The 13,759-nt window shown below is 40.9% G+C and overlaps 1 protein-coding gene across 1 annotated transcript in view; it reads right to left on the bottom strand.

The window, feature by feature from the left end:
• fgfr3.S (fibroblast growth factor receptor 3 (achondroplasia, thanatophoric dwarfism) S homeolog) overlaps positions 1–1,742 on the bottom strand; it is a gene marked incomplete at its 3' end in the record, with an annotated part of 75,985 nt that extends 74,243 nt beyond the window's left edge. Inside the window, 1 exon segment of the mRNA NM_001090701.1 lies at positions 1,661–1,742. Within this exon segment, the coding sequence (NP_001084170.1) occupies positions 1,661–1,742 (82 nt within the window).
• Between the last annotated feature and the right edge of the window lie 12,017 nt (positions 1,743–13,759).

Below are 13,759 nucleotides of genomic sequence, written 5' to 3'. Positions count from 1 at the left end.
AAGGGCAGGACTAGATGATGCGTTTTGACCCGACACGTCGCAATGAGACTAAACGCAATGAGACTAAACGCATGCGACGTGTCGGATGGTTAATGAAAACGGAAGTGAAGGAGAATCTAATGTAAACAACTACATTGATCCGACTGTCGGCTGCGTTTTCATCCGACATGCGTGTGACATGTCGGGTCAAAACGCATCATCTAGTCCTGCCCTTATTGTGATTATTCCTGCTGCAAACAGCGCACTCATGCTGTGAGCCCGGGCCTGATCACATGAGCGCTTGGGATGTACCATGTGCCAGGGGTGTTTATACTTCTTCCAGCCTGCCATTGGGAGATTTTGAATATCGAACAGAGACTGCAAGAGCGAGCAGTTTGCACCTTCCCAAATGATGCAATGAGATAGCACCCTACTAATAGGGATGGTTTTTATAGATACAGTGTGTATGTCTTGGCCTTGCTTTTTTTTTTTTTCTAGTTCATGCACATTTCTAGTCCTCTGCCCAAATGAGATTGTTTTACTGTTCTTAAAGGGATACTGTCATGGGAAAAAGATAGTAGAGTTAATAGTGCTGCAAACAGATTTTTTTTAATATTTAATTTTGAAATCTGACATGGGGCTAGACATATTGTCAGTATCCCAGCTGCCCCAAGTCATGTGACTTGTGCTCTGATAAACTTCAGTCACTCTTTACTGCAAGTTGGAGTGATTTCTCCCCTTCCTGCCAGCAGCCTAACAAGAGAACAATGGGAAGGTAACCAGATAGCAGCTTCCTAACACAAGATAACAGCTGCCTGGTAGATCTAAGAACAGCACTCAATAGTAAAATCCATGTCCCACTGAGACACATTCAGTTACATTGAGTAGGAGAAACAACAGTCTGCCAGAAAGCAGTTCCATCCTAAAGTGCTGGCTCTTTCAGAAATCACATGACCAGGCAAAATGACCTGAGATGCACCTACACACCAATATTACAACTAAAAAAATACACTTGTTGGTACAGGAATTACATTTTATATTGTAGAGTGAATTATTTGCAGTGTAAACAAAGTAATTTAGAAATAAAAACAACATCATAAAAAGCATGACAGAATCCCTTTAAACTACAACTTCCAGAACCTAGTGTTGTGATTTGTGGTTCAACTACAGATAAAATATAACTGTTGTTATATAATTTCACCAAGGGATGGGGGGCCCAGGGTCCTATACTCTGATGGAAGTAATGATGGACAAACGTTGGTGCCACTTGAACATTTACCAAGTGATTACTGAGCACCCGTGGGAGCTGCCTGGGCTCCCTGAAGGTACTGTAAGCTCATTAGGCCCCATCAAGCACGGCATGACTGTAAATTAGAGGAGTCCGGTCAATTAAAGTTAAAGGCGTTAATATGCAACTCAGCCATCCCGATGATTAATTAGCCTCGTCTAACAATGCCCCCCTGCTATTCTCTCCCAGGGAACGCCAGGGACAACAAGTACATTTGCATTTCTCAGGAGCTCCAGCAAGGGTTGGTTTAATCCATAGGCATCCCTCATGTCAAACAAACCATTCCCTCCCTGCTATGCCATTCACAGCAACAACAATTTTGCTTTCTTTTTAACCCAGTGCTTTCCAAGCAAAACCAACAGGACTAAATCCAAATCTCTCTCTCCTGCTTACCTGGTGCTTTTCTGGTCGCTCTGTCCTCTCCAGGGAGCGTAACTGGCAGTCGGGCAGCCGGGACACCGTTCACAGAGACCATAAAAAAGCAGAGAGTACAGAACAGGGTGACCATTCCCATATGGATCCCTTGATAAAGGGCAATTTCAGCCTTAGACATCCTCTAGTCGCATACTTTCCTTGGGTGGGTAATCCTATTTCTAGTGCCCTTGTGCCAACCTAGAAAGATGAAAAAAAAAAGTTTTCACTTTAAGAACTCTCACATTAAAAACCCTTCCCAGTCTTGATATTCAGCCTGCAATCTTCAGCCTGCAATACCAGCACCCCATAAGTTCACCTTAAAGTTAAAGGGGTGGTTCATCTTGAAAGGGAAGCTGTCATGGGAAAACATGTTTTTTTCAAAATGCATCAGTTAATAGTGCTGCTCCAGTAGACTTCTGCACTGAAATCCAATTCTCAAAAGAGCAAACTGATTTTTTTATATTCAATTTTGTAATCTGACATGGGGCTAGACATATTGTCAGTTTCCCAGCTGCCCCCAGTCATGTGACCTGTGCCTGCACTTTAGGATGGAACTACTTTCTGGCAGGCTATTATCTCTCCTACTTAATGTAACTGAATCAGTCTCAGTGGGACTTGGATTTTACTATTGAGTGTTGTTGTTGTTAGATCTACCAGGGAGCTGTTATCTTGTGTTAGGGAGCTGCTATCTGGTTACCTTCCCATTGTTCTTTTGTTGGGTTGCTGGGGGAGGGGGGAGTGGGGTGATATCACTCCAACTTGCAGTACAGCAGTAAAGAGTGACTGAAGTTTATCAAAGCACAAGTCACATTACTAGGGGCAGCTGGGAAACTGACAATATGTCCAGCCTCGTGTCAGATTTCAAAATTAAATATAAAAAATCAGTTTTTTCAATTGGTTTTCATTATTTATTTTTTATGTTTTTTGAATTATTGGCTTTTTTCTTCTGATTCTCTCCAGCTTTCAAATGGGGGTCCCTGACCCCATCTAAATAGAAATGCTCTGTAAGGCTGCAAATGTATAGCTATTGATACTTTTCATTACTCAACGTTCTATTCAGCCCCTTTCCTATTCATATTCTGGCTTGTTATTCAAATCAATGCATGGTTGCTATGGTAATTTGAACTTTAGCAACCAAACTGCTGAAATTGCAAACAAGAGAGCTGCTGAATTAAAAGCTAAATAACTCAAAAACCACAAATAATAAAAAATGAAAACCAATCACAAATTGTCTCAGAATATCACTCTCTACATTATGCTAAAAGTTAACTCGAAGGTGAACAAACCCTTTAACTTTCACTATGCTATAGAATGACCATTTCCAAGCAAATTTTCAATTGGCCTTCATTTTTTCTTTTTTACAGTTTTTGAATTATTTGCATTCTTCTTCTAACTCAATACATGGTTGCTAGGGTAATTTGGACACTAGCAATCAAATTGCTGAAATTTCAAAACTGGAGAGCTGCTGAATAAAAAGGTGAATAACTCCTTTAAGCTTATCCCTATATTCAGGCCTTCCTTTCTACGCATCATACTTGCCCTCAAAATAACGCCTGGTACCTAAGGTTACTGCCCATATTTACCAGTTAGACATTGGAGAGACGCAAAACTGTTTAAACGTTTGCTCAAAAGGTAAAATAATGATAGCAGATTCCTTGTTAAAAAATTACTTTATATAATCAATTTTTCTGATAACGATCAATCCTATGGTCTCAGAATACTGTATATATAACCGTACCATTACTGTATATCACTAGTATTTATATATAGTGAATAAAGTACCCCCTATTGTAAACTGTAAGGAAATTATAAGTCACCAAGAAGTTCCATGACCATATATTTATACAGGTCATGGAATGCCGAGGTTATTTCTAATATCCTCATATTTTCCAACAAGGGGTACTTTATTTATTATAATACACAAGTTTTAGTGAGTCATGTGACAAAAACGACATCACTACTCCTAATACTACTACCGTTTATAACTGATGACATCAGAACTCACCGTTTATAACTGATGACATCAGTACTCACTGTTTATAAGGATATCATTTACAAGATATTCATGGCTTTTGTGTATTATATAGTGAATAAAGTACCCCCTATTGTAAAATAAAAGGATATTATAAGTTATCGAGGAGTTTCATGACCATATAATTTTTATACAGGTCATGGAACTCCTAGGTAACTTCTAATATCCTCATATTTTGCAACTGGGGGTACTTTATTTATTATAATCCACAAATTTCAGTGTTTCATATGACAGAAATGACATCCGAACTCACCGTTTATAACTGATGACAGTGTTTATATAATCCTAATGTCTCAATTGTACCCTAACCTTTTAGTTTGTAAACTCTAATCTCTAGGTCCTTCTAACCCTATTGTACTCTGTAATCCTTGTCTGTTATCCACCATTTATTCCCTGTTTGCTATAACTGCAGTAAAGCACTGCGTATCTTGACAGCGCTATATAAATAAATGATGATGATGATGATCAGAACTCACCGTTTATAAGGATATATAGTGAATAAAGTACCCCCTCTTGTAAAATATAAGGATATTATAAGTTACCGAGGAGTTTCATGACCATATAAAAGTACGAGGCCGAAGGCCGAGTGTTTTTATACAGGTCATGGAACTCCGAGGTAACTTCTAATATCCTCATATTTTACAACTGGGGTACTTTATTTATTATAATACACAAATTTTAGTGAGTCATGTGACAGAAATTACATCACTACTCACCGTTTATAACTGATGACATCACTACTCACCGTTTATAAGGATATAATTTACAAGATATTCATGGCTTTTGTGTATTATAAGGATATAATTTACAAGATATTCATGGCTTTTGTGTAATATATATATATATATATATATATATATATATATATATATATATATATATATATATATATATATATATATATATATATATATATATATAATTCAAAAAGACCAGCAACTCCAGGATGTTTGTTGAAAACAAAAACATTATATTTATGTGAGCTTATACAGCAATAGATATATATATATATATATATATATATGTATGTATGTGTGTGTGTGTGTGTAACATTTGAAAGTGAAAAGGGCACACTTATCTCACACCAGTTACCCTTTAAACTCTGTAGAGGTTTCCCATTACCGAAACCCCAGCGGGAAGCCTTCCCTCCTGCCATGACAATAACTTGGATTTTACAAATGCATCATTACCCACCGAAATCTGCAGCCGGCTTCAAACTTACAGACCACAGCAAATATTTTTAAACCAGCACATTTTTTGGTCTAATCACGGCCAGCCGCAACAAACACCTGCGCTTTCTAACTCGCCAGTCATTGTAATGAGATAATGTTCCACAAAAATAATTCTGTCAAGTCACAAAAAAATGCACGGAGGTGCAACAAACCGATTGTTAGGTTTTGGATATATGTTTGAAGAGGCTTAAAGATAGAAATTGTGTAGCCTTGATAGAGCATTTGCCCCCAGTCACAAAAATCAAGTCTCTAGCTGGGGAGCCTGGGTTTGGCAGATGGAGCTCTGCAAGACGGGTGAATTTGCTCGTGATTTGGCTGAGGAACATCAGGGAAAAGGGAGTGAGACACAAAACAGTATTTCTGAGCTCCTCGTCAGACTGGAGGATTGATGTCCGGTAGCAGTGGTGTATAGGGAAGGTATTTAGGATGCTAACTATATACTATTTATGTATAATAAATTACTGACAGCAGGCAGCATGTGGTTGATAGGAACTTATAGAGGAAAAAGGCTTTACTACAATGGTCTCACGGTTTGGGGATGGCAGGGAATTATGGAGTCCCAGGGGGCACTCCAATGTAATATATGATATATGCTGTACAGGTATGGGATCTGTTATCCAGAATCCCTGGGACATGGGGCTTTTTCAGATAATGGATCTTTCTGTAATTTGGATTGTCATACCTTAAGCCTACTGGTTTGCCCCCAGTCACAATCAAGTCCCTAGCTAGAGAAGCATGGGTTTGGCAGATGGAGCTCTGCAAGACGGGAGAATTTTGCTGGGGAACACCAGGGATAAGGGAGTGAGACGGAACATTCACAAGAAGCAGTTGACAGCAACAAGCAAGTAGCTAGAATAATCCATAGATAAACCTGGTGGCATCCCATTCCCCTGTGGCTACAATGTATCTGCTGCAGGGGGATCCAGATTGTAGGCTGTAGGGGTGCCAGCTGTACCCAGGGTGCCAGAGCATGAAGCTTTGGGTAAAACACAAGAGGGATCAGAGTTGCTGCAAATGAGCAGTGGCTGCTACAATGAGTCAGATGGCACAGGACATGCACAGGTTGCAGAAGGAGGCTCTGGGCAGGCGCGTGTGTGTGATATGTATTGAGGCAGGTATTGAGGTATTGAGCCAGGGTGGCCAGTGGCATGGGTGCAGCAGGGAATGGAGGTGGTTAGTTGCAGGGTCAGGGTTGTACAGTGGATCAGCACTAGGCTGGTGCTACATGAGGTGTAAGAAGACAGGGTCCTATAGGAAGGGGTGCCAGTGAGTTCCTGGGTGTCATTAAGTTCCTGGGTGCCCGGGAGAGAGGAAAGAAGAAGCGCAACGCTGTCCCCCGGCCGGACTCATTGATACACTGGGAGAAAGTTGCCGAGCTCTGCAGGGTGAGTAAAGGACACCTACCTGCTCTGTGATACAGAGATCCCTCTCAATAGACTGCTAGTCCCAGGCGCACCCTCAACAGATCCTCCTGCGCCCGTAACGATAAAGCCCCGGCCGGGAACAACCCTCCTGCTGCTGTTGCTGCTACACCGACGTCCTACTCCTCTCCTCCCGCTTCTACTACTCTACACTGCCGGCCACTCTGCAGCTCCGCCCCTAACTCCAACTACAGCGTGCTGGGCGGGGATCCGACTGTAGGACACGCCTCTCGCACACGCCTCTCTCTGCTTTACATCATCATCATCAATACATATTAACCCGCGCGTATCTGCAGCGCTTTCATAGCTGGACAGCAGCGCTTCTTAAAAGAATACTGTCATGGGAAAAAAAAAAAAATTCAAAATGAATCAGTTAATAGTGCTGCTCCAGCAGAATTCTGCACTGAAATCCATTTCTCAAAAGAGCAAACAGATTTTTTTATATTCAATTTTGAAATCTGACATGGGGCTAGACATATTGTCAATTTCCCACCTGCTCCAAGTCATGTGACTTGTCCTCTGATAAACTTCAATCACTCTTTACTGCTGTACTGCAAGTTGGAGTAATATCACCCCCCTCACTTCCCCCCCAGCAGCCAAACAAAAGAACAATGGGAAGGTAACCAGATAACAGCTCCCTAACACAAGATAACAGCTGCCTGGTAGATCTAAGAACAACACTCAATAGTAAAAACCCATGTCTCACTGAGACACATTCAGTTACATTGAGAAGGAAAAACAGCAGCCTGCCAGAAAGCATTTCTCTCCTAAAGTGCAGGCACAAGTCACATGACCAGGGGCAGCTGGGAAACTGACAATATGTCTAGCCCCATGTCAGATTTTAAAATTGAATATAAAAAAATCTGTTTACTCTTTTGAGAAATGGATTTCAGTGCAGAATTCTGCTGGAGCAGCACTATTAACTGATGCTTTTCGGGGGAAAAAAACATGTTTTCTGATGACAGGATCCCTTTAACCTCATACTTGCCTAGCTTCTAGCCTGGCAGCGCTCTAGTCTGGCCTTCTTAAAAGGGTAGTTCACCTTTAAGTTTACTTTTAGTATACTCGAGAATGGATCATTTTAAGCACCTTTTTAATTGGTCTTTATTATTATTTATTTATTTTACATTATTTGCCTTTTCTTCTGACTCTTTCCACCTTGGCCTGTCCATAGGCTCAAAGGCATCTCTACTAGTCTTGTCATTTTGGTGCATTTTCCCATAATTACTTATTGTTTCTGTTGTCACACAGGCTTATACTACAGATATGGGACCTGTTATCCAGATAATGAATCTTTCCGTAATTTGGATCTTCATACCTTAAGTCTACTAGAAAATCATATAAACATTAAATAAACCCAATAGGCTGGTTCTGCTTCCAATAAGGATTAATTCTATCTTAGTTGGGATCAAGTACAAGCTACTGTTTTATTATTAAAGTGAAAAAGGAAATCATTTTAAAAAATGTGGGTTATTTGGATAAAATAGAGTCTATGGGAGACAGCCTTTCTGTAATTCAGAGGTTTCTGGATAACGGGTTTCTGGATACCAGATCCCATACCTGTACTATGAATTAATTATATTTTTATGTACCTTTTTTTAACCCATCCGCCTACATCATTCTTATTTCACATATTTATATAGGATGCACCAAGTACAGCATGATATTCGATTTTGTGCCAAAGAGTGTCTGGCACAGTTTTTATTTGTACAGTAATAAATTATAATTCCTGTGATAAAATGTTCCAAAACCCAACGGAATCAAATCGCTTGTGTTGAAAATGTACACACAGGGGATTGTGGGCTGGCTGAGACTGCTGGCACCCACACGTTCTTATCTAGAAGCCAGCACATTCACTTGAGAAGGGAGTCATTTATATTATTACAGGGTAATCACAGTTATAAAATATTTCCAAACCACCCCTATGTTTACAATCAAATAAACCCAAAGTAAACCCACTTGTGCCAATTGCTTGGATAAGAATGATTGGTCAGTGCTGCTTCTCTTTCATTGCATTTCACTCAGCAGAATGCGGGCATAGATTATTGTGTAGAACCTTCTTATTTGTATGTATCCCTATGAGTGGGAGCTGTCTTGTTGCTTGCCAAATAATACCATTATCTATACTATAGTATAATTCCACCCAGTATAATTCCTAGCAGTCTTAAAGGTAAAGTTTTTGCTTTCAATGGAAGGAATATTCTCAAAGTCCTATAAGCAATGCATTAATACATCATTTTGCAAATGGCAGGCACCTGCCCAGTCTCCTCATTGTCTCTAATAAAGCAGCAGTTATGGCTGAGATTCTAGCTATCTGTATAACAGAACATTCTGTCCCAGTGGCTGCACAGATCTTATCTGATCCCCATTGTAAGCAGCAGTCCTGTCCTGCTTTATGGCAGCTGAGATTCTAGCTATCTGTATAACAGAACATTCTGTCCCAGTGGCTGCACAGATCCTATCTGATCCCCATTGTAAGCAGCAGTCCTGTCCTGCTTTATGGCAGCTGAGATTCTAGCTATCTGTATAACAGAGCATTCTGTCCCAGTGGCTGCACAGATCCTATCTGATCCCCATTGTAAGCAGCAGTCCTGTCCTGCTTTATGGCAGCTGAGATTCTAGCTATCTGTATAACAGAGCATTCTGTCCCAGTGGCTGCACAGATCCTATCTGATCCCCATTGTAAGCAGCAGTCCTGTCCTGCTTTATGGCAGCTGAGATTCTAGCTATCTGTATAACAGAGCATTCTGTCCCAGTGTCCCAGTGGCTGTACTGATCCTATCTGAGCCCTGCTTTATGGCTGAGATTTTAGCTATCTGTATGACAGAAAATTCTGTCACAGATCCTGTCTGATCCGCATTGTAAGCATAAATTCTGGCCTGCTTTATAGCTAATACACAGAATATTTTGAAAAGAGACAAATTTCAGGTGTGATTGCTCTCCTTTAAAATAGACCTAAAAGCGCTTACCCCGTGGCTGTGCTAGTTTTTAGTTTGTCTATGTATAGAGACCTATAGGGTTAATTCTCCCCTATGGTTTTAAATGCCTACATTTCCTTGTTCTCTGGTTGCTGGGCAAAACCCCATGGGGCAAATTCACTAAGCTGCGAAGCGCGGAACGCTAGCGTTAATTCACTAGCGTTTGGCATTTTCGCTACTGCGCAAATTCACTAACAAACGCTGGCGTAGTTTCGCTAGTGTTACTTCGCAACCTTACGCCAGGTGAAGTTTCGCTAGCGACGAAACTACGCAAATTCACTAACTTGCGCAGTGTACTGAACGCTACCTTTTACGCTAGACTTCCTTCGCCACCTCAGACCTGGCGAAGCGCAATAGAGTAGATAGGGATTGTTTAAAAAGAAGTCAATTTTTTTTCTAAGTCCCAAAAAACGCTGGCGTGTTTTCTACATGATGGCTGATAGGTTGAAAAAGATCGAAATTTTTTTGGGGCTCCCCTTCCTCCCCCCTACATTTCCTAACTCATGGCAACTTACCTAGACAGTGGGCACATGTGTAGGGCAAAATAAAATTTTTATTTGCTGATTTGAAAGTTTTCTAGGCATTTGTAGTGCAGATACGTGTTCCTCCATTGAAATTTGAATTTCGCGCCGTATGCAAATTACCCTTCGCTAGCGTAACTTCGCTTTATATAGCGAATCAACGCTAGCGCAACTCCGCAACCTTACGCTTCCCCTGTGCGCAACTTCGGATTTTAGTGAATTTGCGGAGCCCTGGCGAAACTACGCCTGGCGAAGTGCGGCGAAGTGCGGCAAAGTTGCCCCTGGCGCAACTTCGCATCTTAGTCAATTTGCCCCTATGTATCTACTTTTGCTTATTAGCATAACGTGTGCAGTGTATCATTGGCCCAGAGGCTGATGACAAGTTCCTGCCACACTTCAGTATAGCGCTGGGCAGAGGGTGGAGCTTCCTCTTTTACCTGCCACTCCAGGAGGGAGTTCAAGGTAAGGGGAACCTGGAGCTTAGGCCTCAGTAAAGGGGAGGCTTTGGTGAAGTCAGGGATACAGGGACCCTGTGAATAAGGAGTAGTCAGTACAGGGTAGTTCTCTGTAACAGCACTTTATAGGAAAGTGAGGCAGATAGAACAAGTGAGCAAGAGCAACAACCCAATCACACTTCCTACCTTATTCAAAGGGCTCCACTTCTGCTGCTGGAAAATAACCATTTAAAGGGGAACTATCGCAAAAATAAAAATGTAATATAAGCTTCAGCATACTGAAATAAGAAACTTTCTAAATACAATCTGCATTAAATATTCTGCATTGTTTCTGAAATAGTCACGTTTATGTTCACTATCCCTCTCTCATCATCTGTTTCTCTTCATTCTCTCTTCATGCAGCAGTTGGGTGTCAGATAATCACTGACAGTTAGATCCAATATATCTTATAGGGGGGCTCCTTTCCTAGCAGATGAATTAGAGCTCACTCAAATAACTGATTCCAGTACAAACAAAATCTAACAAAATAACTGCCTTTTGCACAAATCCTGCATGTAGAGAGACCTGATGTCTGGTGATTTTAATAGAGTGAGCTCTAATACATCTTCTAGGCAAAAGATATAAGATATATTGGATGTAACTGTCAATGATGATTTGACACCCAGCTCCTGCGTGAAGACAGAATGAAGAGAAACAGATGCTGAGACAGGAATCGTGAAGATAAACTTGATTATTTCAGAAACAATGCAGAATATTTAATTGATTGTATTTAGACAGTTTCTTATTGCAGTATGCTGAAGCTTATATTAAGTTTTGACTTTTGCGGTAGTTCCCCTTTAAGAGCCAATAAGGCACATTATTGTTTATCATCCAGTATAAAACACTGTTTCGTACATCAGAGCCAGGTACATTTCCAATTCATATGAGGCTACATTCTTCCCTATGCCTGTGCGGCACGTTTATTCCCTTGCAAATGACATGAATTCATGACTTTTCAATAGCGAATGCTTGAATTGTTATTTTTTTTTTTTGAAAGCCTGTCATAATTCAAAGTAGACTTTTCACCCCAAAGATCAGCCGTTTTTTTCCTCTCATTCTGTGCCTCACGACATGAAAGGGAACAAAAGGGCTTGTGGGGACGACAGAACTCAGGCACACACTACAGATGAAGCCACTTGGATTTGTGAGTTAAATGCGTCATGACTCAGAGTTAATTGAAGAAACTGTGTTATCTAAAGTTATCTTAACTCATTTAATGCATTTAACCTTTTCATTAGCATACCAAAGCACCATTGTTCACAATGGTGAATGCTTTAATTAGATGGGATGTTGTGTCACAGTTTTCTGTGTTAAATGAGATAAATGGGATATCTGTGTTTAGTTATTCTGTGTCAAACAGACAAACCAAAGTGGCTGCATCTGTATATAGACACTTTAATTCTGTCTATTCCATATGATAGAATCTCTTCCCTGCAGATCCCTGCAATGCTTATCCTGGCCACTGATTCTCTGGCTACTCATTTGCAGAGTCACATCAATTTTCACACTGGCTGACTGTTTAGTGAAGGTATTTCTTACTGTGATTTATGTGCTGTCTGGAGCACTGGACATCCATTAATATTATGTGCAGCAGAACCAGCCTAGTGCCGCTTGCTTTTTGGAGCTTTTCTCCTTGTTTGCACATTTTGGATGACAATTAAGCTGAACACATATTTAGAATTGGTTTCACCTAAAGCAAGTTTAAAGGAGGAGATATGCAAACTACGGATGCACCGAAACCACTATTTTGAATTTGGCCGAACCCCAGAATCTTTCGCAAAAGAATACCAAACCGAATCCAAATCCTAATTTGCATCTGCAAATTAGGGGTGGGAAGGGGAAAACATTTCTTACTTCCTTGTTTTTTGACAAAAAGTCACGCGATTTCCCTCCCCATCCATAATATGCAAATTAGGACTCCGATTTGGTTCGCCGGGCAGAAGGGTTTAGCCGAATCCGAATCCTGCTAAAAAAGGCCGAATCCTAGATGAATCCCGAACCAAATCCTGGATCCCTAATGCAAACATTAACCAGGGGTCAATTATTTTGACCTCTCTTCCCTTACTCCAACCACAGCAGGGATGGGAAACAAACATGGCCACACTGAGCATCAGTACAGGGGAGCAGAGTCTGTGCTACAGTCAGGAGGGGACTAGTACAGGGGATCACTGGTTAATATGTGACTTTCATTCCCATATAGTTAGGGGCACATTCACCAAGCTCGGGTGAATGAATAGAGGGTAAAAAAACGAATTTTGAGGAGTTTTTTGTGCTCCTCGACTATCGAATTGGCATAAATTCGCCTGAGTAGAATGATTCGAATAGATCGAGCGAAAAAACGCTGCGACTATTCGCCCATTCGATAGTCGAAGTACTGTCTCTTTTAGAAATCATTCGCCAGATTAAACCTACCGAATTGCTTTAAAAGCCTATGGGAAAGTCTTTTTTTCTACATTTTTGATCGAATAAAAAGGCATTCGATCAATCATTCGATCGATCATTCGATCGAATGAAAATCCTTCAATCGAATATTCAATCGTGCGACTATTCGCTGGACGAATATTCGCCCATTCGACTATTCGCCAGCGCGTAAATTCACCCGAATTCCCTATTCGATTCTATTCCCCAGTCGAATTCCGAGGGATTTAACCCCTCGAAATTCGACCCTTGAAACATCTGCCCCTTAGTGTTATGATTGGCTATAGGTTGGTTTAGTCACACAGAAAGTTCTGTTTGGACAAGTGGAATGACCTGTATACAACAGTCCCTGGGGTAAAAGTGGGCCCCTATATCCACCCTGAGCTTGTAGTAATAACTCAATCGGGGCCCCCAAAATATTATTTGCAGGGGGCCCACGTAAGTCTGTCTATACCACTGGTTTCCAAAAATTATGTTGAAACCTGCCCCCCTCCCCAAGCAACAGGCTCCAATTTATTAATCCAAAACATTTCCCTCTATTCCTCATGTCTAGGGATGGGCGAATTTTTTCGCTGCGGAAAATTATGCCCATAGGCTTGTATGGCGTCAGACGTCAAAAAAAAAAAAAAAGACACGTGTCAATTTTTTTTTTAGACTTTAATTGGCGTTGGCGAGATTTCACAAGCGGCAAATTGGGGAAACGAAGCGGGTCAAATTCGCCCATCCCTACTCACATCTTGTGGTTGATTTATGTTTTGAGATTCTGTCCTGGACCATCTGTGTTGTTTCCCCAACATATGCTAGCCCACGTGGGCATTTTATCAGCTAGACCACATGTGGTTTCAAAGGTAAAATAACGTTTGATAACGGGATGTGTGGAGCTATTGCCCTTAGTTACGATGTTGCATTGGGCACAATTCAGACAGAAATGTCCCTGGTTTAAGCTCAGTTATTTTGTGGGCCAAAATAAATCTGTGGTCTA

The sequence above is a fragment of the Xenopus laevis genome, chromosome 1S (assembly GCF_017654675.1).
Source record: "Xenopus laevis strain J_2021 chromosome 1S, Xenopus_laevis_v10.1, whole genome shotgun sequence".
NCBI classification, from domain to species: Eukaryota; Metazoa; Chordata; class Amphibia; order Anura; family Pipidae; genus Xenopus; species Xenopus laevis.
The sequence above is the reverse complement of the archived record's forward strand: the minus strand, read 5'-3'. Positions and strand labels throughout refer to the sequence as shown.